The sequence below is a fragment of the Echinops telfairi genome, unplaced genomic scaffold (assembly GCF_000313985.2).
Source record: "Echinops telfairi isolate 266 unplaced genomic scaffold, ASM31398v2 ScPeMD7_7469;HRSCAF=8507_0, whole genome shotgun sequence".
Lineage (NCBI taxonomy): Eukaryota > Metazoa > Chordata > Mammalia > Afrosoricida > Tenrecidae > Echinops > Echinops telfairi.
In genome coordinates, this window is record NW_022111372.1 from 35,758,256 (window position 1) to 35,781,152 (window position 22,897).

At 55.6% G+C, this 22,897-nt stretch overlaps 1 protein-coding gene across 2 annotated transcripts in view; it reads left to right on the forward strand.

The window, feature by feature from the left end:
- Window positions 1-22,897, forward strand: part of ABCG1 (ATP binding cassette subfamily G member 1) — an 80,615-nt gene that overhangs the window by 42,358 nt on the left and 15,360 nt on the right. For both annotated transcript variants that reach the window (XM_004696913.4, XM_004696914.2), the window contains exons 3-7: window positions 11,569-11,686; window positions 13,285-13,417; window positions 16,185-16,235; window positions 21,366-21,511; window positions 22,771-22,894. In XM_004696913.4, coding sequence (XP_004696970.1) covers window positions 11,569-11,686; window positions 13,285-13,417; window positions 16,185-16,235; window positions 21,366-21,511; window positions 22,771-22,894 — 572 coding nt within the window. The remainder of the gene's footprint in view (window positions 1-11,568; window positions 11,687-13,284; window positions 13,418-16,184; window positions 16,236-21,365; window positions 21,512-22,770; window positions 22,895-22,897) is intronic.

Genomic DNA, 22,897 nt, shown 5'->3' on the forward strand with positions numbered 1-22,897 from the left:
CTCTGAGCACAGGGAATCCAGGGGTGGTCTCTGCATCCCAGGCTAGCCCCTGCCCAGGCTTTGCTAGAAGGTAGTCCCAGCAGCTTTGTGGCTGTGGGTTGATCCGTGGAGCTTGCTTTGCCCCCACCCCCATTTCTGGTGGGGTCTCCAGGTGGCACTGCCTCTGCATAGGGGTCTATCACCAGCAAGGACAGGTCAATAGTTCAAGAGATAGGAAGGGCTGTTTTAGGGTGCAAAAGAGACCCCCAACCTCAAATATGCTCATAATTTAAGGAGAGAAGATTTACTAAGTCTTAACAAAGGCAACACAAAGACACAGACACTTCAAGGGAGGCCTTTAACAGGAGGTCCCAATGGCATCCAAGGATTCCTAGTTAGGATGCTAAATAAGGCTCAGAACAAAGGAAACTCTCACAAATGCCCAATTGCTGGCAGATCAGTACATCACAATTACAGGTGCAACTCTAGAAGCAAGCATAGAGCCATGATTGGGACATTATGTTAAATAAAAGGACTTATAACATTGGTCAAGGGCCTTCGACCAAGGCAGGCAGGGCAAGGCGGATCTGGCATGGCTCATGACTTTGCGCCCCCAGGACGGTGGTCTCCATCAAGGACACACTCAGATAAGGCCCCTGGAGAGATTGCTCCTCCCGGGCTGGCTGCAGAGGGTCGGAAGGAATTCGTTTCCTAGTGCACTCTGCCTGAGGGTAAGATTATCTGCCTCCTTGGTTAATGATCAGAAATACTTCAGTGGAGCCTTCATTTACTTGGAGACTTTGTATGTGGATTTTGGGCTGTCACTGTCCTCCAGGGCCTTCTACAAAGCAGGGCACTCAGAATATAAGCTCTATTACAAGGCAAAGGGCTGGGCTTTATGGGATAATCCATGAATGAAGTCAGGGAGCAGTCTGTGAGCTGCCACTGGCTATGCCACTTGGCCAGTCACACGGGCCTGGAGGTGGTCAGAGGAGGCGCTTGCCCCAACCCCGCAGGTGGGATTAGGAGACGGAGCAGTTCCAGGACCTGAGCCAAATCGCAGAGCTCAGTGCTGACTGAGCTGCACCTTTCTGAAGGGTTGAGTCCCTGAAAGGTGTTAGCAGGAACCCCAGAGCCCAGGCGGGTCCCACTGTATAGAGCCAGGAAGCAGTCTTGAGACGTGCCTGTTCTTCCTTCCTTATGTTCCGTTTGAGTGGGTTTGTTTGAGTCCATGACAGTTAAAAAGATTTCCCCAGAAAGGTGTCCTAAATCTTTCAGACTATGATTTACCAGGGGGCAAGGGGCAAGGAGGTGCCTGAGTGGCCTCTGGGGAAATCGGCTGGCTTCAGAGATGACCTGTGAGGCTGTCACCGGAAGCAAAACCGCTTCTCCATTCCTCCTCCTGATTCCTGCTCCCATCCCACCTCCGTCTCTGCCCCACCGATGCCAAGGAGCCAGAAAATACCCCTCCGCAGCCCAAATAAAGCCATATGCCACGGACTGGGAAAGTACAGAGTTAACCCTCGCTCCACCAGCTAGGAAATAATTCTCCCCACCATGATGTCTTTGCCCCCACCCCTTTCGCCTGTCTTGGCTTTCTCCTTCCAGGGGGGATTCTTTTTCTGTATTTAAACATTTTGTTGTGAATTAGGTGGGGGTGTGTGTGTTACATTTCAGATTGCCATTTTTTTTACTCAACAATAAACAAACCACCCAATGCTTTCCCTGTGCTGCCCCCACCCCTGCTTTTCCCTTCTCCTTCTTGTGCAATATTATCTTGGCCCTGCACCTGAGCTAACGTCTGGACCCTCCAGCCCAGCGCTTCCCAAAGTGGGTGACACCGCTTCCCAGGGAGATGCTGTACTGGTTCAGGGGGCCTGCAAAAGGAGGTGCCTGTGATTTCTCCTGGACTATAGGCTATAGCACAGGAGTTTTTAGTTTCCGGGCGTGAGGCCATATAGTCTCTTTCTATCAAGGGAGCAAAAGGCCCAATAGGTTTGGGGATCTCTGCTCTAGTCCTGGGGTTGGCAAACTTTTGAGACAGAAGAGCCAATCCCGTTCCTTGCAGTGATTTAAAAATGATTGGAGAGACATACATATATTTTTACAAATAAGGAGACTTTCAAGTAGCAGCTTCAATGAAACGACGGCCTTTGTGTTTGCAATTTCAGCTTTCCTTCAGAGCCACATGGTCGGACCGAGGAGCCGCAGGTGTTGTAGAGCACCGTTTGCCGACCCCTGGGCGGCCTGCGCTTGCCCTTCTTCCCTTTCTAGCCCTGGAAACCACCCATGTCTGTTTCTTTGGGTGTCAGGCACCTCCATCTTTGTTTTGCCTTCTGTCACCATGCTCCCAATCAACATTTGTCCTTTTGTGATCGACTAATTCCACTCAACACAGTGCCAGACAACAACCAGTTTTATAGGGGCGTGAGGCCCACCCACACAGCCAACCTCAGGTACGTCACTGGTGACCGCAGTGCGGTTACTGGACCAGGATGCTCTGCTCCCAGGGCTGCCATAGCAAAACACCGTGAGTGAGGGTCTGTAAAGAACAGAAACGTAACCATCTCGCAGTTCCGGAGGCCGGAAGACGGAATTCAGGGCGTGACTCTAGAGGCCGGGCCTTTCGCATCTCTCGCTGCTTCTGGTCTCTGCTAGCAGCCCTTGGCGTTCCTCTGCTTGTAGATGAGCCTTACGTGGTGTGGGTCTGCCCTCTGCGTGTCTCTGTGTTTATTCCCTGCGTCTGTTTTTCATAAGGCCCCTCAGAAGGGATGAAGGGGCCCTGGTGTCTTAGTAGTGTTCAGTGCTCTGTGACTAACCCTAAGGTCTGTGGTTCGAGTCCACCAGCTGCTGCTCTTCAGGAAGAAGCTTTGTCCATAAAGATTCCAAAAAACCCTCAAAGTCAAACTCCCTGCCATGGCGTCCTTTCAAATAAAGATTCTAGCCTTGGACACCCTTTGGGGCAGTTCAGTTCTGGGCCTTTGGGCAACTGTGAGCTGGGCCGCAGTGATTGGTTTGTGATTTTCAGACGTGCGTAGGGCCCGCCCTACTTCAGCATGACCCTGCTAAAGCAACCACAGAAGCCTCCTTTTCCAAGCAGGGTCCTCCTCACAGGTACGAGGGTTAGGACTTGCCCCTCTCTCTGCAGTAGGCACTTCAATCTATAGTGCAGAGGCAATTTGCTCAGGTACATTCAGATTTCCTCGTGGGGACAGGTGGGCAGGCAGGCTGTGTTTGGATTTTTGTCCTTGAAAAACCTATCACACAGGGATAGCATGATGGGAGAGGGCCCAGGAGAAGTTGTCTCATCTGTGCAGTCTGGTCTCCAGGAGTTGTCTCATCTGTGCAGTCTGGTCTCCATGTGAGAGGGGGGTGTCTCCGATAAGGAAGACGAGAGCTCAGTCTTGGAGCCCCTTGGCCAGTGGGTTAGGTAGGTAGGTACGGGTGGCCACAGGGTAGGTAAGTGGGGAACACAGTCTCAGGAGCAGGGGTTGTTGGGGAAGTCCCCCCCCTCCACTGCAGACACCAGCTTCTCTTGCCCACTGGGATCTTATTTGTAGCAAGACACGCCTCTCTGGCATTCTGCTGAGACGGGGATAATTATGTCATCCCCTCTGGAGCTCTCCATGGCTCCACCACTGCAGGGATGGGCCACCTCCTGTCTTCAGAGCTCTGTGAGTGCAGGGTGGCTTGCTGATCAACCGTGATGTTGATGGCACCTTAGAAGCCCCGGAGGGTCAGAGCACCAAGCCACCAGCATTGCCTTTGACGTGTGTTTCGGGGAAGGAACCCTCTTCACCTTGTCAGGCCCCAGTGCAGCACCGACAGGCAACACGGTTTTGTGGGTGCCTCTGGGAGTCCAAACCAGTGATTCAATAACCTTGTGATTGCTTGGGAAACACCTGCCCCTTTCACAACCCCACCTCATCCAGTGAAATCTGAGTGAGTAAATTGCCAACTGGGTTTTCAGAGACGTACTCCTTCCTGCAGGCAAACAGGACAGGGACTTCAGTGCCAGGCCCCATTCTGCTGTCCGGTCCGTCGAGGGTGGCTGCACTGCTGTTCTGAGATAGCTGCTCGTCCACCTGGCTGGTGGCTCCCGGGGCTTTTGGTTGCTAGTTGCATCTTCGTGCGGCTGCCGTTACCCTGTGTGTGTCTGTGCCTCTCCTCTTCCTCCTCTAGCAGGGCAGCTCTCCGAGGGGATTAGGGCACACCTACTTCAGTGGGGCTTCAGAGACCTGGTCTTCAAACAGTAGCACAGCCACAGTCCTGGGGTTTAAGACTTGAGTGTGCCTTCTTGGAGGTGGTGGGGGTGGATACAATCCAAACTGTAACAAAGTCCTAACCATGTCATGGAAGCACACATGGCTGAATTGCTGGATGGGGGTGATTCACGGGGGCCCTGCCCACTTGTAGGAAGAAGGAGCGAAGGAAGGGAAGTGGGGACAGGCTGGAATGGGCACATGTGGCCCCGGGGGATGTGTTGGAATCCTGACTGCTCTGCTCACCAACCACGTGGCCCTTGACAAGCCAGTCTCCTCCCTGGGCCCTCGCGTCTCGCCCGGAGAAGAGCCCCACATGCCCCCTGCAGCAGGGCCAGATAGAGCAGTGTGAGCAAGGCGGTTGCCCTGCTGCCTGGCAGGGAGCCCCTCCCAACACAGTGGTTCCTGTGGCCCCCCACCCTGCCATCCTTGGTCTCTGCCCATCCAGGGGCTCTCCTTCCCCTTTCAGGGGAACCGGTTTACACCATGAGAACAACTGCCTCCTGCCCCTCAAGACTGAAGTCACACCGGGAGTCCCCAGCACCCCTGGAAGGCTGAGGACAGTGCTTCCCATGGTCAGACACCGCTAGCTGCTGGTCACTGTCCTTACTGGCAGCCGCGATCGTCAGCCCCCGGACCCTGCGCCAGTGTTGCTCATTGTGGTAGCCCCGGTATGGTTTGCTTGCCTTCACCTGGGGGCCCATCTCCCGACACTCTGTCATACAGTGTTCTCTTGTGAGCCAGAGAGCTTGCAGAAGCAAATGACCAGACTGGAGGCCCTGCTGGAGCCTGCCTACCTGGATGGTCCTGCTGGTCTGTGGTGGCGTGGGCTCCAGCCTCACGGCAGCGGCAAGCCGCCACAGCGGCATCCGTTCCCCTCGGATCCCAGCGTTCTCATCTGCTGGTCTAGAGTGATCTCATCCCAGGGCCTGTGGAGTGGAGGCGGAGGCAGGGGGGGCTCTCATCCATTCTTGGGGCAGAGGTCACAGCATGAAAACAGGCCTGCAGGAGACTACTGGTTACCGATTATTGGGGAGCATTTTTGCATCAAATGGGGGCCCCTTGATTCTCCCAGTAGCAAAAGAGTGTTGTCTTGATTTCTAAAGGATATATATATATTTATATATATATATATTTATATATATATATATTTACCCTTTGAAATACTAAATTTATTCTTTTGTCTATAAACCATCATGTCTGGGGTTCTACCTAAGATTCCAAGCAATCACCTGCTGAAGTGAAGTGAAGGGGCTCAGAGGGGCTTACGGGGCTGGCAATGGTCACGCCTCCACCTGGACACAGGCTCCTGGATTTGTTCCCTCTGGGAAAGTCCGCTGAGCCGCGCCGCACAGCTGTGCCGTGTGCACCCTGTGCATTCTGCTCTTCAGTAAAAGTGGCTTTGAAAAGTGGTGGCTGTCAAGTACCATACGGCTCGGACACTTTGGTGGCCATTATCTATGTGTTTGCTGGTGCTTTCTGAGCCACCCGCGTGGGGGTGGGTTCACATGTTACACTGGGACCTAGTGAGGCATCCAGGCCCAGAAGTCAGTCTATCCTGTGTGAAAACTTAGGTGCACGGGGCAGCGGCGCCTCCAGGGGCTACCCAGCATTTCTTGCTGGCCCTGTGTGCCCTAGAGGTGTTCACCCAGGGGTGATGGCTTCGCCCACAATTCATTTGTGCCCAGTGCTAACCTTCCACGCTTTACCTCCACAAGCGTGTTTTAGTAACCTGTGTATGCCCCGAAATTTGGAAGGCAGCTACCTGGCCAACATATTTATGCCCACTCCAAAGAAAGTTTATCCCATGAAATGTGGGAATTATCAAATAGTTTCATTAATCTCATACGTGAGTAAAATTTCTACAGAAGGTAATTCAATAATGGTTGCAGCACTGCACCAGCAGAGAACTGCCAGAAATTCAAGCCAGATGCAGAAGAGGACGTGGCAGGAGGGATATCATTGCCGGCATCGGATGGATCTTGGCTGAAAGCAGAGAATACCAGAGAGATGTTCACTTGTGTTTTATTGACTATGCCAAGGCACTCGGTGGTGTGGGTCATAATAAACTATGAATAACCTTGAGCAGAGGGAAATTCCAGAACACTTCATTGTGCTCATGCGGAATTTATACATGGATCCAGAGGCAGTTGTGTGAACAGAACAAGGGCATATTGCAGAGTTTAAGATCAGGGAATGTGTGTGTCAAGGGTTGCAGCCTCTCGCTGTCCTTATTCCATCTGAATGCTGAGCAGATTATCTGAGAAGCTGGATTGTGCAAAGAAGAGCGCAGCATCAGGATTGGAGGAAGGCTCGTGAACCACCTACGATATGCAAATGGCACAGCCATGTATGCTGGAATTGAGCAGGGTTTGAAGTACTTACTGAGGAAGATCAAAGACTACAGCCTATAGGGTAGACTGTACTTCAACATAAGGAAAAGAAAAATCCTCACCACTGGATCAACAGACCACATTATGATAAATGAAGATGAGATGGATTTGTTAAGGATTTCGTTTTCCTTGGATCCGCAATCAACCCTTGTGGAAGCAGCTGCCAAGACACCAGACAACGCATTGCAATGGGGAAATCTGTTACACAAGATCTCTTTGAAGTGTTGAAGAGCAAAGGCGTCACTGTGAGGAATAAGATGCGCCTGGCCCAAGCCAGGGGATTTTCAACGGCCTCATGCATGCAGGAGCTGGATCACCAGTAAGGGAGACTGAAGAAAAACGATGCCTTTGAGTGTTGGTGTTGGGGAAGAATATTAAGTATACCATGGACTATCAGAAGAACGCATACATCTGTCTTGGAAGAAGTAAGGCCAGAACGCTCCTTAGAAGCAAGGCTAGTGAGATTTCATCTTATGTCCTTTGGACATTGTTACCAGGAGGGACCAGTCCCTAGAGAAGGACGTCATGCTTGGCGAAGTAGAGGGTCTGAGACAGAGGAAGGCCCTCGAATGAGCACAGTGGCTGCAACAAGGGGCTCAAACAGAACAATTGTTCGCCTGGCTCAGAACCAGGCCACGTTTCCTTCGTGGGGTTGCTAGGCACCTCGGAGGCACCTAACAGCAACGACACCCACAAGACCATCTCAGTTCTACGCATGGGAGGCACGGTCATTCAGAAGCTGGGCAGTCGTGAGCACACTCTTAGGAAGGGAAGAGTCCCTGGGCTGGTATCGGGAGCCTGGTCTGTGGATTGTCCACTGGTTCTGGCAGCCCCTCAATTCCTTCTTTTCATTTCCCAGAGAGTGAAACGGAACACGTCCTGCCTAACTGACGCTATAGCTTTTATGATCTTCCTGATTAATAAAACTGGGTTGGCATCTCTAGGCTTTAGTCTGGCTGTGGGGGTCTGTCTGGGTTTGGGTTGGCTGTGGGGGTCTGGGTTTGGGTTTGCCTGTTACAATGATGCAACATTGACAATCAGATGGTCCCAAGCTTCTTGTTACCTGGGAGCTCACTGTCCCAACCACAGAAAGTGGAGCACCTTGCATGCATGTAAACGAGTGTGGACAAGTGTGTGAGGGCAGGCAGTGTGCGGCATGTGCCGGGAGCTAGGCTGAGCAGCCCCGTTGGTGGGAAGGTAGGGCAGGGAGCATCTCGGTTGCTTTTCTATAAGAGGCACACAACGTGGGGCTCTGTAGAGGGAGGGATGCATCCATGCCATAAATGTTGACAAGTGTGTGCTTGTGGAGACACACGGAACCTGGCTGTCACAGGAAGGGGTCCCGAGTGGTCTCCCTTCCCTCGCCTCACACCTGGGGCTGCAGAATGCCTACTGCATACACCCTTCCTGTGGCTGACTCTGCTCTCCAGGAGTCCACGGATCCCAGGAGTCCATGGCTCCCGGCCCCCTTGACTTCTGTGTCCTGAGACCCTTCTAATGGTTTTCAGTCCCTGATATGTGTGTAGCATTTTAAAAGACAAGTGGGTTCCTAACATGAGAGACTCCAGCCCCAAGCAGAGTCTCCATTGTTTGACCCTGCCTATGGCCCACAGCACCTCACCCACACTCCCCATCTTCCTGGGACCACTCGCCTCTCTCTCCCACAAGGCATCCACCTTACCAGGCCAAGTACCTGCTCGCTAGGGCCTCACTTGAGGACTGGGGTTCACATATGGACCTCAAAATTCCATACAGCAAGACCACATCCTCCATTCTGCTCCCCACAGCTCCCACCCACTCCAAGTCCTGCACCTGGTGCCTGGAGTCCCAGCCCCGTGACCATTGTCCAGCCTGATCTGCCTCTCTCATGCCACATGGACCCCGGCATCTGAGGGCTTACACAGGGTTCTGTCTAAGTGGGGAGCCCTGCCTGTAGTGTGACCATGTCTGAGGGGAACCTGGGAGTCCCAGGGAAAGAACCTTCCAGAACTCCAAGGAGATGTTAGGAGATTGTCCCTGGGGGTTTTATGACTCTGGTGTAGCATCTGTGCTTGGGGTCCAAAGGGCTACAGAGGTCACCCCGGCATTCTCCGTGTCTTCCGGCAACTCTGACTGACAGAGGTTAGCGCCGGGTCATGTCTGAACTTCCAGAGAGAAGGGCTCACCGACGAGTTTGCTCGGGAGTAACCCGGAGTCAGCAGGAGGCCTGTAATGAGCAGAGCCCGGAAAGCAACTCTCCCCTGGTGATGTCACAGCGGTTCTCTGGGGGCCGGAGTCCCCAGCACAGGTGGTCCCCACGGATCCTTGCCTGGCTGTGGAGAGCATGGCTGGGCGGAGGAGTGGTCATGGCTGCCCCGGGCTCTTCTGTTCATCTGTCTGCTGAGGGATGCAGGACGTGGGGGCTTCCAGCCCACTCCTCTACCCTGGTCGTCCCTGGCTCATGAGTGTTCAGTTTGCTGACCTCAGCCTGCATCACGTCCCGAGCCCAGGAATCTGGTCCCCTTGTCTTCACTGAGCTGCTGCTTCTCCGTGGCCCCTCTGCCCAGAGGGACAGCCCTCCCCACCCTCCCTTGGGTGACAGTCTCTCTCCTTAATGAGTCAGAATCACAGAGACTCCGGCTTCCTGCCATTTGCTTCCGTTTCTCTCGGTCACAGTTAAACAAGGCCTCAGAGACTCCCGGTCCAAATTAAGGAGGCATCTGCTGACAGCTTGGAATGTCCAGGTGTCCCATCTGTGGGAGGCGAGAGGATGACAGGCAGAGAGCTTCCCAGACCCGGGGCCAGCATCCTGCACGTGTGCGTCCATGCGCACATGCACACACACACACACACACACATACACACACACTCACACACAGGCTTGGGAATTCAGGGAATGGTCAAGCATCAATGGGGGAGAAATCTAAGAGCATTTATAAAGCATCCCAATGCCCTTTGTCCCATCAGGTCCCTTTAGACATTATGTCTGGGAGCTTAAATATTGTATGCACTTGATTCTTAATCACCCAGGGGCCCTTTTGGTCTGATACTGTACTGAAAGATGTTTCTGAATTAAGAATTGGAATCAAACCAGTTACCATCAAGTGGTCTCTGACTCAGGGCGACCCCCTGTGTCAGACTAGCATCGAGACCCACAGGGTTTTAGTGGCTGAGCTTTGGTAAGTGGATGGCCAGGCATTTCTCCTGCAGTGCCTTTGGGTAAACTCAAACCTCCAACCTTTCAGGTAGCAACCGAGTATGTTAACCACGGTCGCTGTTCAGGGACTGCTCTATGAACCCAGGTGTTTCTGTTTCATCCTTGGGTGCATCTGTCAACTGTTTCCTTTAGAAAAAGAACAGGGTTTTCTTGGACCGTGTCCCTTTTCTCCTTGACTGTGCACTGAAGTGGAGACTTGGCAGAAATCCCAAAGCAGTTTGGTGGGGCTTCAAACGACAGACTCTCGTGGGAACACCTTTCTAACGCGTGTGCTTACCGTGTAGGTGCAGCCGTGAGCTGGGAAGTGATGGCGTGTGGGCTTCGGAGCCACACACCCTGGCCACAGGGCCTGTCGGTGCCACACAACCTCTCTGCATGTCATTGTTGTTGTCAGTGGCCATGGAGTTGGCGCTGACTTGTGCCAATCTTACACACCACAGAACCCAACCCCGCCTGGTCCTGCGCAGTCTCTGCAGAGGCTGGCATGTTTCAGTGCCATGTGGCCACGGTGTGTTGTGAGTGCCTCATCCCCAGGGGCTCATCTCCCCAAACTGAGACACTGTCCTGCTGTGGTCCACAGGGGGTTGTTGGCTGGTGTTTGGAAGTAGATAGCCAGACCTCTCTTTCTAGTCTGGAAGCTCTGCTAAAACCTGCCCAACACCAGTGATTCTGCTGGCAGTTGAAATATTGGTGGCAGCATGCAGGCCACCACAGTGTGACAAACTGGGGGCTAGCCATTCCCTCAATGTACATCGGCATGGAGGATTCCTTGCGCGTTCATTAATGTATGTAAATGTGTTCTGCAAACTCTGAAGCATTCTGTGTGTTATAGGTGGACGGGTAATTGTACTTACTCCTTGCTTAGCGACGGTCTCGCCCTCCGACGTTGCACGTTCACAGCATGCTAAAATATATATACATGCACACTTTCCTCACCTGAAAGCCAGGTGAAGATCCGTTTGTTTTTGAGTGAGAGTTTCATCCTCCTGAATCCCAAGTCCTTGATCCCTCCCACTCCAACCCTCTCCCCCGTCTTTGGATGGGAATGGTGTTGAGAGCGAGCGAGTGAGCGAGCGAGAGAGAGAGAGAGAGAGAGAGAGAGAGAAGAAATGAGGCCGCTGGGAACTGGGGTCATTAACCTGCACTCCCCTGCTGGCCTTGCTGAATCCTGGCCAGGCCCGCAAGCCGTGGTGAGGCTGCCCAGGCGCCTGACAGAATTCGGGGCAGTCACCACCCTGAACATTTTGAGATCTGCTGTTTGCACGGTGGGGGCCCTGGGACCAGCAGGCAGTCTGTGAACGCTTCTGTGGAGAGAGACCTCTACATGGGTCATGGTGTAGTTGGTCCCTTCCTGCCGGCTAATCCTGAGTCAGCTTGAAATGGCCCAGATGTGACAGTGTTCTTCCCACTGCCCCAGCAGGGCCAGGAGGAGCCCCATGGGCCTGCTGCGCCTGGAGCCTGAGGAACATCTGGTGGCTGACGTTTCTCCGGGCATCATTTTTTCAGGACCCATCCTTGTTGATAGTGAGGAGTAGAATTGGTCTGTAACATCGTGAACTGCATTTAAGGAAGCAGATAAGGCACACAAGGTCAATTTTCTTGCCTAGAACTTAGCATTTGACAATGGGGCATAGGGAAGGCTGCCTTTGACCACCATTGGGCAGGCAAATGGACTTGTGTTAGCCAAAACACGCCCGGCGATGGTGACAAAATTGAACTCCATCTGCTTTTTTTGTAGGGTACAAGACCCTTCTGAAGGGAATTTCCGGAAAATTCAACAGTGGTGAACTGGTGGCGATCATGGGTCCCTCCGGGGCTGGGAAGTCCACGCTGATGAACATTCTGGCTGGATACAGGTAGGCATGCTGGCCGGCTAGAGAGGGGGCAAGGCTCTCACCCAGATGTGCCGGCCTGGCTGGCGGGTGGAGGGCAGTGACGCTGCTGTACTCGGTCATCTCGAGTCGGGGGCTTCTTACCATCCTGTCCGAGGTGAGCTTCTGGGCGCTGTGGCATCTGCAATGGAAAGGGCCCGGGGAAGAAAACAGCATTGAGCGTGTGGCGCGGTGGTTGCCGATGGCTGCTGGTGAGTGAGCGCTGACTCACAGCCACTGTGTGTTGTACCAGAGTGCTGCCTGGCCCTGGGCCTTCTCTATGGTTGTTGGCACAGTCTGGCGCGTGGTGCGGGATGGGTGGAGAAGGATACGGGCTAAGGGGAGAGGTCAGCCCCACCCTCTGACCCCCTGGGGCAGGACGCACAGCGATGGCATCCTGAAGGAGCTCACCTTTGGTGAGGTCTGAAGGCACAGGAAGAAGGTGGGAAGAGGAGATTGTAAGCAAGTGAATCTGAAAGGAGGCTGACGAGCATTTTCGGAAGAGACTAAGGAGACCCACTTGGTGGAGGCCCAGATTTCCTTAGCTCCTGCTCTGTGACGATGTTAGTTGTTTAGTATTATGGAAACCACACCATCCAATGTCCTGCCTAGTGTGATCCGTTGTGAATGCTGAAAAACAGACCCTTTAAAACTCCCAAACCAAACGTACTGCCATCGTCAGTGCCGACTCTTAGTGACCCTACAGGACTGGGTGGAACTGCCCGTGAGTTTTCAAGACTGCATGTAACTCTCTATGGGAGTAGAAACCAGTGTCTTTCTCCTGCAGAGCTGCTGGTGGTTTCGAACTGCTGACCTTGCGTATAGAAGTCCCAATGAGTAACCATCAAGGTCCCTTTCTAGAAAACAAAACAAATAGCAACACACGCCAAACAAAAAACCCCCAAACCAAGCAAACACCTGTTTGAGTCAGGTCATGGTCGCTAGGCTAAGGTCAGTGAGGCCACACCCCTTCCATCTTCCCATGTCATGTGGGATGCTTTTACATGTTCCTGGTGATCAGAGAGAATAGCTTCCCCTGGTGGTGAGGACCACTGCTGGCTGAGCAGGACCAGGGCCCGGGCCCAGGCCCACTCCTCCCTGGGCCACCTGAGCCCGAGGGCCAAGCTGGCTGCTGCTGCTCACTCAGGGTGTGGGGGTGCCTCAGAAATCGGCTCCTACATCCTGACCTCCAAGTCTCCCGTTGTCGGTACCACTGACCATATGCCAATCTCAGAGGCCCTTGAGAGCCAGGGGGGTAGCGCCCATTCAAGGCTGTGTGTGTGGGAACAGCCACGGATGATCTCCGTTGTTTGTTTAGTAGCCACAGATGGCACAGCCACCACCACTTGCTATAAACAGACCCTCCCAGGGGAGGCCAGGCACTCGGCTTCCCTTTCCCCTGCTGGGCATTTTCTCTGTGTGCTTTCTTCCTCTGGATGACAGGGGTTCTCTGCCCAGGTCTCCATCCCCTCTGGCCCCTCAGTGCCTCGAGGGCAGGTGATTGAGCTGCGAAGATGCTGGGAGGAAGGAGAAGCAGGAGAAGTTGGCCGCTGGGTGCTGACCCGCCTCCTGTTGCCCTGCAGGGAGACTGGCATGAAAGGGGCGGTCCTCATCAATGGCATGCCTCGGGACCTGCGCTGTTTCCGGAAGGTGTCCTGCTACATCATGCAGGATGACATGCTGCTGCCGCACCTCACCGTCCAAGAGGCTATGATGGTGAGTGCTCCCACCAGCCACCTGGCCGCTCACTTCTCACAGAGCTGACAGCTAGCTCTGCCAGGCCGCTTGCATGTGGCCAGCAGCCCCGCCTCCCAGCACAGCTCTGCTCTCCAAAGAGGTGCGCTCTTTAGGCAGCTTCATTGAGAACAAACTCTGTGGCCGTACTTCCCGACAGTCCTTGGATGGCAAACTTGCCATCCTCAGGGTCTTCTGGGATTCTGGAGCCATGCTCCGGAGAACCTGGTGCCGTGGTCAGGGCTCCAAGGGTCTTGTTCTCTGAGCGGCCCATCTGCCGTGTGGGAGAATGCACACTGAGTGTGTCAAACCCTGCTAGGCCCAGGCCTTGACTGCACAGAACTCCGTGTGGCCATCACACGCACTCGGCCAAGAGCGAGTGTTCCTGCTGGAAGCAGAGGAGACACGGAGCTCCAGAGAACAGGCCATTCGCTGGAAGTCGTGCAGCTGCTGGTGGCCACCCTGGGACTCAGAGGCAGGTCTCTCTGACTTCAAAGTGTTGCCGTCACGGCTCGGCTTGGCTTCCTTTCCAGGCAATTGCTTTCCCACTCACATCCTTGGCCTCCCCCTCGGCAAGACCACGCGGGGTTGACGCTGATCTTGAATGAGTGGGATAAAGCAGTCAGCTCAGACACAGAGGCCGGCACCTCGCCGGCGCTCGGTCAGTCCCTGTCGCTGCCACAGCTCGGTCTGCCTTCCTTTTATCTTCAGAAGCTTCCCTGTAGTGTCCTCACGCAAGTCCTCTGGACGTTCCTCAGAGGTTGGAAATGGCTCCACCTTTGGAGGTCCCAGAAGTGGCCCCTTTAGAAGGCATTTCTGGAACCGCCTGGCTATATCCTTGGAACAGATTGTGACCCACAAGTGTGGCCCTGGGTTTCCAGGGCCATGTGTGTTGTTAAAAGGTCCAATGCACACTGACCTGGGTCACACCGACAGAGTTGTGGGCTGTGGAAGTCTCCAGAAGCTGCCCCAGCCCCATGAAGGGTCTAAGGTGGCTGTCTAGATGCTTATCATGCCTGTTTGGGCACAGGTAGTGGGGGTGGTGTTGGATTTTCTGCTTTGCCTGCAGGCGTGCTCAGCCTGGTGTGCCCCGTCCTTGGTTGGGAGGTTCACGTGGGCCTGGTTTGGCTGACTGAGCGCCTGGCTTTGGTTTCGGCCGAGCGCCCACCTGGAAGTGCCAGTGCGTGGCAGCCGCACAGTGTTTCAGCTGCAGGGCGATTCAAGGGGTTTTGAGCTCCACTCAGGGAAGGAGGTTTGTTTTTTCAGATATGCGATCCGCTCTCCCTAAGCTGCTTTGTCGGGGAGCAGGGAGGGAAGTCCCTGTAGGGTTGAGCCCATTCATCTTTCTCGAGCACAAGTAAGACGATACCTGCCCACAAGGCTCGGCCTCCCCAGGTGGGCATGTGTGCTGCACAGATGGACTGTTGATCCAGCTGCCAGGTGGGCGCTGTTGCCCTGGGGACAGGGAGGGGGCGGCTTGGGGGAAAGTGTGCAGGTAGTCTGGGTGGAGCCGCCACGTGGGGAGTTGCTCTTTGCCCCCACGCCCCCTGACCTGGGTATCCAGTCCAGTCAGTACAAACTTGACACGTCCCTGCTTGGTTCTTGAGCAGCTGCTTCCTCTGGGGCGCCCCAAAGTCGGCTTCCCTGCGAGCTGGCGGCGAGTAAAGCACATGGCTCCTTGTTGGGAAGCGTGACGTTGACTGCCACTCACTCACTGCTTTCCCTGGCAGACAGGCTGGGGGGCTTCTGTTTTCATCCCCTCCCGCCCCCTTACCTTGTCGCCAGCCTCTGCTAGGTGACGTGCGTGTGTCTCCAACATGAAGCGGAATGGCCTCCCGATTCAGAGCATTTGCTGATACTCCCAAGTAAGACTTAGCAAGAGGCTAGGATGCCCTTGACCTCATGGGGCACTGTCACCCCTCAGAGGAACCGGGCAGCTGCCTCCGTCTGAAGGCCCATTGCCCGTCAGACCCCAGGGGGAAGGTTTTTGTGTCCCTGGTGGTCTCTGTCAACCCAGGGTGCACAGGGGTGTGATGCCTGTTGCCACGTAGCAGGTGGATGTCCCCAGCCCAGCTGGCGTAGGCGTGGCCCTGTCTGAGCCCAGCGCCCTGACCACTCTGTGGCTCCCCTTGGCTTCTCGAGGCCACTCGATGGGTGTTTGCAGCCACTTCAGTAGTGTGAGCAGGACACGTTGTAACCTCCTCATGGCATGGAAGAAACGGAGGCTCTTTCCTCGCCCCAGGCCCCAATGCTGGTGGAGTAAAGCCAAGGCACAGGGAACCGATTCCAGGGTCATCTATGCCAGGCCAGGGGCCCGGTGGAGCCTTGACCTTGATAAAGAAGAAAGTGCCCTTGTAGTGTAGCATTGGCCAGTTCCTGCAGTTTAACTATTCCCCTGTGGACGGTGTCTGCTACCAGTGACCTAGCAGCTGGCTTGTGGCAGGTCGTCAAGGCCCCGGGGCTAGAGCTGCCCACCTTCAGTGTACCGCGCTGGCATCAGCTAGAGCTCTCCTGAGACTGCAGGCCTCCTGTGCTCACCTAAGGCTGTGCTTTATTGCACCCAGGGAAGCAGGCAGCCAAGAGTCCCCCCAGGCTTTTCTCTGTTGTCCTGGTAATGCAGAAAGTCTCTCGGGTCCAGGGCTCAGGGTATGGCCATGTGAAGCCTCTCAGGGACCTTCATCCCTAGCTACGGTGGCCTCGCTGGGAGCCATCCCTTCTCCTTCCACACCCCTGTCCTTGTCCCCCACAGGTTTCTGCCCATTTGAAGCTCCAGGAGAAGGACGAAGGCAGACGAGAGATGGTGAGTGTGAGGCTTTGGGGTCCGCGTGGTCATGAGTGGTTCTAGCTGCTGTGACGTCACCTGGAAGGGAACCAGCTGCTCCATCCTGCACCGTCCTCACGATTGGTCACGGAGCGCACCATCGTGACCCGGAGGGTCTTCTCAGGGGCTGATTTTCAGATCTAGATTGCCAGGCCATTCTTCCTGGTCTCGAGTATAAAGCTGTGCAGCCTCCTTGCCATATAAAACCCTTCCCTGGCGGGGGGGGGGTGGTGGGGCGCAGGGGGTGAGTGAGTGCTGGCCGCCCATGAGGTGCTTGCCTGGACCCAGAATTAGTTCTGGGTCTGCAACGTGAAAGGGGAGAATTTTACCATGGAACCATCCAACCCCCCAACAAGCACACAATCATCTGCTCTCTGGTCGCTGCTGACTCTCAGCATGCATCAGCACAGAACTGCGCTCCGCAGGGTGTGTGGGTGTGCGGGGTTCCAGGCTGTAATCATTTGGAGATGGACCCCCGAACTCTTCTTCCAAGAGCCCCTCTGGGTGGAGCTGAGCTGCCTGCCGCAGTCAGTGGCATGGTGGGCCATTTGCACCAGACTCCAGAGAGGGCTTGGGCTTCCTCAGCGGGTTCTGGGTTCTGTTGGTTGGTGTGCTTCTGCTCCACCCATCGCAGCTTTCCGTGCAGGGGAGGTGGCAGGGGAGGTGTCGACATCTCCACCCAGGCGGGCGGCAGTGGCCGAGCAGGTGGGCCCAGGGGAGCTGGCACCCGAGAGAGTCCCAGCTCAGAGACTCTCAGAGCAGAGCGAGGAGCCGGGCTCCAGAGTGGCCAGGGGAGACAGGGCAGTGGTCGGAACACGTAGGTGGCCCGCAGAGCCGACCCCAGGCCTTGCCCCCGTGCTGGGCTTCTTTCTGCGCAGCGTGCCACACTTGAGATTAAACTGTTGATGAAACACTAACCACGACGATGGTGCTTAGTCACTGGGTTTAAAATAGCCACCCTCCACCCACCCACCCCGCACGCGCTCATTTACAAGGAGAAAGCTGCATCGTACTTGTTATTAACCAGTCTTTTTTTTAAAAAAAAAATAAACACTTTTCCATGATGACTGGGATTTTTTAACTCCCTCCACTGCCTTTTCAAAGGCAGTCCCTTCCCTACGTAGGGAACCAGGCCCTGTGGAGCTGCCTCTAGCTCACAGCGGACCCACACGTATCAGAATCCAATCGAGCTTGTCAGGCGTTGAAAGCCTGATTCTTTAGGGAGGTAGCTGGCCGGGCCTTTCTTCTGAGGGCCTCTGAGTGGACTCGAACTTACAAGGCGGGGGCCTGTTGGAAGCAGATCAGCAGGGCTCTGCCTTCTGCGACACCTCTAGGAGAGTTCTGGCCGCCAAACTTCCTGTTTGCCATCACCAAGCCCTGCACCATTTGCATCGCCACTGCCGACAGCACCGGTTTGAAATCGTCGAAAGCAGCCCACCAGGCCTTTCTTCCTGGTCTTTCGTAGCCTGGAAGATCTGCTGAAACCTGCCCATCCTGTGACCGTAACCCTGCTGGTATTTGATACCGGGGGCACAACTTCCAGCCTCACCTGCAACACGCAAGCCCACACAGGGACAAAGCCACTGTTGTGAAAGGGCTGGGTGCAGCCGGGAGCCCTCCTCTGCAGGCAGGTAGGCAGGAAGGTGTTCTGTGCGGAGGTGCGCAGTCGCCAGGCTCTTTGGACCTCCTGCGGCATCAGGTTTGCTCTGGCTTCAGAGTCCTGCCCTGGTCTGGCGAGACTGGGGAGGGACCTGGCAGTGGGCCACGAGAGGCAGCAGTGCTGTGCTGCCTGAGCAAAAGATGGGGCTAAAAGAAGCACCTGAGCCGTTCTCAGTGGGGTCTGTAAGAGCCCAAACCCGGACTAGATAAGGGTCCTCAGCACTGCTCCATGGTGAAGCCATCTCTGAGAGGATGCGCGACTGGCACCCCCTCTGGGTTCATCTTCTCCAGATTGAACAGCACAGCAACCTGTCCCTGCAGGATTTCCCAGTGCTGGATAGCCCTGCACCAATAGCCTCCAGTCCCAGGGCCCATTGGGGCCCTTGTCTTTCAGCAAGATTGTGGGTCTCTGCCTCTCTGAGAATCCCTCAGCAGAGCTGTTTCCAGGATAAAACATGCCCCGGTTCATTTCCCTTATGCATTCCCCAGGTCCAAAGTTGTCCACATCCTGTGGAAGCATGAGGGAATGGAATGTTCTGAGAGGTGGTGGAATGCATTGTCTGCATCCTCCCTGTTTCCTGCAACAGCAGCCTCCTGAACAGGCTGAAGGTGGCTTCCTCAGGACCCAGGAGGGCCATCCTGAGTCTCCCAGGGAAAAGGTCATGCGAGGGGGCCCAAGCAGACCCCAATTGCAAAAGCTGGGGAGTGCAGAGTTTAGGGGAAATATAAAAATAAACAAGCCCATTGCTAGAACTTTCTGATTAGCTTGAAAGCAAAACCATTCTTGGTAGCCACCCTGGCGACCCTGTGCACAATGGGAGGGACACTCCCCGCCACGCGCCATCCCAGTGATGGCCCCAGGGGCTTCGTGGGCTGCTGCCCAGAAGGGGATCCGACCATCACCCTCGGAGAGAATGCTGGGGGAAAGAGCAAGGCGCGGTGGGGGAGAGGGAAGTTGCCCCATGTGCAGTCCCCTCTTCAACACCCTCTGTCAAGGGCTGAGGGAGTGGGGTGGGGCCATCAGACCCTCCTCAGTCCCCCTGAGAGGCTGATTAAGAAGAAAGCATGGAGCCAAACCCCAAAGGCCAAACCGGTCACCATGGCACCAGCCCTAACTCAAGACGACCCCCCAGTGGACATCCAGGTAGAACTGTGAGCCGTAGAGTTTCTGGAAGAGAATCGCCAAGTCTGTCTCTCAAGGTACACGTGGATTGACTATGACCTTTCAGTTAAGAGCGGGGCTCTCCTTAATGACTTGTACCACCTGGGACGACTACTGCCTTGTCACTGTTGCTTTCCCCCTACCGCCTCATCAGCCGCCAACTCAGCACAATGGGTCAGTGCACTCTCACCCACAGGGCTTTCCGTGGGCCAATTTCCAGAAGTAGATTACCAGTCAGTTCTTTCATGGCACCCCCGATGAACTAGAACCCCAGCTTCCAGTGGGCGGCCAGCCATGTTAATTGTGTGTGCTGCCAGGAGCTCCACGCCAAGGCATTTAGTGTTGGGACTTGAACCAGGTGCCTCTGCGGAGACCAAAGGAGGATGGGAAGGAGAGGCGTGCCATTGGAAGCCTGGCGTCCTGCGACTTTGGCCGGTGTTGGCGAGGACCAGCAGAGTCCCCCTCTGGGAAACCAGCATCAGCGGGCAGCACCAGAGAGAGAAGGTGGACAGTGAAAGAGGAGATCTGTCCTTACTCTACCTTGACCTTGAGATGCCTTTTCCAGCAGGGCATCAATGAAGTTCTGTGCAGGTCACTGTCATTTGGAGGCGATACATTCTAGAAGGACGTTGTGAAGTTGGGTGAAGGGGAGCATCAAGAGGGAGGTGGCTGCAGGATTCAAACCCAGCTCCTTCCAACCCCAGGCACCTGCTCTGCCATCTGCTTCGAGGCCCCAGGGCTCCGGCTTCCTTCCTTCTGCCCCAGCGCTGTGTGTTTTCCTGTCTGTGCACCCGCAATTCAAAGGCCCAGTGGAAATTTTCTTCCCTGTAAGCTCTTCCTCTTCTGGATTACCTCATCTCCCTAGAGAGGCTGCTGGACAGGGGTCTGCCTGCCCGCTGTGGCCACTCGGGGCCGGCGGCCCAGGGCTGCCGTGCCAAGAACAGGGATAGGGCTGCACGCATTGTGGCCCAAGCCCCAAAGTGAGCTGCCCCTGGGAGTAGAGCTCAATGTGGAGGCTGGGAGGGGCCTCCTGACCCAGCCCCACCTTCCTGTGGGCCTGCTAGGAGGAGGTGCCTGTGGACTCTGCCCGGCTGTCTGCTGACCTTTGTGTTCCAGCACCGGTCCTGGATCAATCATTGGAGCGTATGGGGAGGGCTGGCCCACAGGGCACTGCTTCAGTCTGCCTCCATGTCCAGCCTGCTTCCCTGGACGGGGAGACAGCCAGCAAAGACACTTGGGAAGTGGAGGCCGCTTTCATGAGACACCTGTGCAAGTCAGCTTCGAGGCCTGGCTGCCGCTCTGAGACCGGGATACCAAGCGGCTCCCTTCCAGCCCTCTCCGAAGGGCCTGGTGTACCTGTGTGTGTCCATGAGGCGCCGTCTGCCCTCGGTCTGTTGTCCCGGAAACCCACACAGCCCCGTACCACCATCGTGGGATCCACTGGGCTTTCCGAGCTGATTTTCAGAAGTGAATCACCGGGTCTTTCTTCTTAGTGCCCCTCAGCCCAAAGCTGCCCCGAGAGCTGGTCATGATGGCAGCATGCAAGCTGGGTGCCCTGGCCAGGAATCAGACTGAAGTCTCCCACATGGGACATGTGCATGCTTCCTCTAGCCACCACTGCCTGTGCTTGGCCTTATCAGGGACAGTAGCAAGATAGCTCCTATGCCAGGCACTTTGCATTCCTCTTCCATGTAATGGTCAAAGTGACCCCGTGACCCGGCCAGGACCCCCCCCACCCCTCATGCTGATCAGAACCTGATCACCCATCTGCTAATGAATCTGCCCTTCCCCACCCCACTGGTCTTTGGATCCCTGGGTGGTGCAAATGGCTGAGGATTTGAAGACCAGCAGAAAGGTTGTCAGTTCTGACCCAGACCCAGGCGCTTGGCAGTCTGCGTTCCAAAAGGTCATCACATTGGAAACCCGGTGGAGCTTCCAGGAGTCGGAATGCACTGGATGACAATTCACCACCATCGGAACAGATGTCCAATGAGCCACCTCAGCATGGGGTCTTGGGCTTAGATCTGAAAGAACGTGTTTGGACAAGGGCTCGAGCCCAGGCAGGGCTGACAACAACACTGCCTTCTCAGCCTCGGGGCAGCACTGCCCACGTCGTGACTGAGACTTGGGAATGGAGTGTGTCCCCCTTGGAAATGGTGGAGCCCAACTTGCGTATCCACGGGACAAGATGAGGGCTGTCCCCAGTTAGGGGAGGGTGGGTGGTCTCTCCCCTCTGGGTCTTTGGGCAGAGGGGCCTCATGGAAACCCTGGTTGTATTGCCCCTTCAGGTAAAGGAGATCCTGACGGCACTGGGCCTGCTCTCCTGTGCCAACACTCGGACGGGCAGCCTCTCGGGTGGCCAGAGGAAGCGCCTGGCCATCGCACTGGAACTGGTCAACAACCCGCCCGTCATGTTCTTCGATGAGCCCACAAGGTGAGTCCCGCCCTGGGAGCCTCTGAGGGGGCTCTGTGCCCCGCTTGTGAGTCCCCCACACTCAACAGTTTCTCGGGGACTCCTAACCCAAGTCCCACTGGACTGTGCTGCTCCCCTTTGCTGCCGTGTCCTGGGGTCCTAGGACCGAGAGCCAACTAACTCAACAGCATCAAGCCCTTGGCGGGGTGGGTGGGCGGAGGGAGCCACACTCCTGTGATAAAGTGTCCCCATAGCGCAGCTGCTCTGAGGGCCAGACCTTCAGCACCCTGGAGAAGGGGCTCCCTCTGGGGTCGGACTTATGCTGGGACTCTAGGTCTTGATGCACATGGCCCCTCTCCTTGCTGCCCAGCACACCAGTGGTTCAAAGAAGCCAGAAGGAAGACACTGGTCTTGCCTTGCTCACCGGGGTTCTCTGTGCCCACCTGAACCCAGCCTGTCTCCCAAAGAGGGCTGTCTCCCCAACCCCCAGATTGGAGACCAGCACACTGCTGCAGGAGACTGGCTCTGACCCCCTGGGGGCAGACACTCAGCCAGACCTGCGCCTGACTCTTGTCTCTGTGTTGCCCAGTTTATGCCCACCTTGCCCCTACCCAATTCCAGCTAGATTTTGGGGGGAGTTGGAGGGTGTCTTTGGCTTTCTGCACACGGGGCTTGTCTGTTTTTCTCACTTTGGTGTGCAAGCCTACCCCGTGCCCAGCTCACAGTGGGTGGGACTAAGACGGCCCTCCGAAGATACTTGAGAACAAGAGGCTGCAATGAGCCCATAAAATAGCCTCTTCTGGGCAGAACCCGAGTGCCGCTGGTATGGCAGGTGCCTGCCCCACACTCGGTTACCTCATCTGTCATGCAAAATGGAGGGGACCAGAGGTCACAGGGAATGGAGGGGACAAAGCAGGAGTGGGGCAGGAGGTGCTGGGGAGAGATGAGAGGGCCCCTTGGCCCCAGCAAAAGCCCTAAGTGAGCCCCTTGAGCCACACTCCATGGATGTTTGTGTCCAGTAGAACTTCCATGGAGAAAGCCCCAGCCTGCAGCTGCACAGGCAGCCCTCTGCTCGAGCCCTCAGTGGCCTGTGACAGCCAGGCTGCTCTGTCTCCCGGCTAGGAACTCTGGGAATGCACCAGCAGGTGAAGCAGAGCGGGATGATGCAGGGGACCAGGGCAGTTCCTGGTCTCTGCTCCGCAACCCTATTGGGGGCTCTTGGGACAATGGGCTCGGCCCTGCCACCCACGGCAGCATCTCACAGTGCCCTTGACTTGCAGCGGCCTGGACAGTGCCTCCTGCTTCCAGGTGGTCTCCCTGATGAAAGGGCTGGCCCAGGGAGGGCGCTCCATCATCTGTACCATCCACCAGCCCAGTGCCAAGCTCTTCGAGCTGTTTGACCAGGTA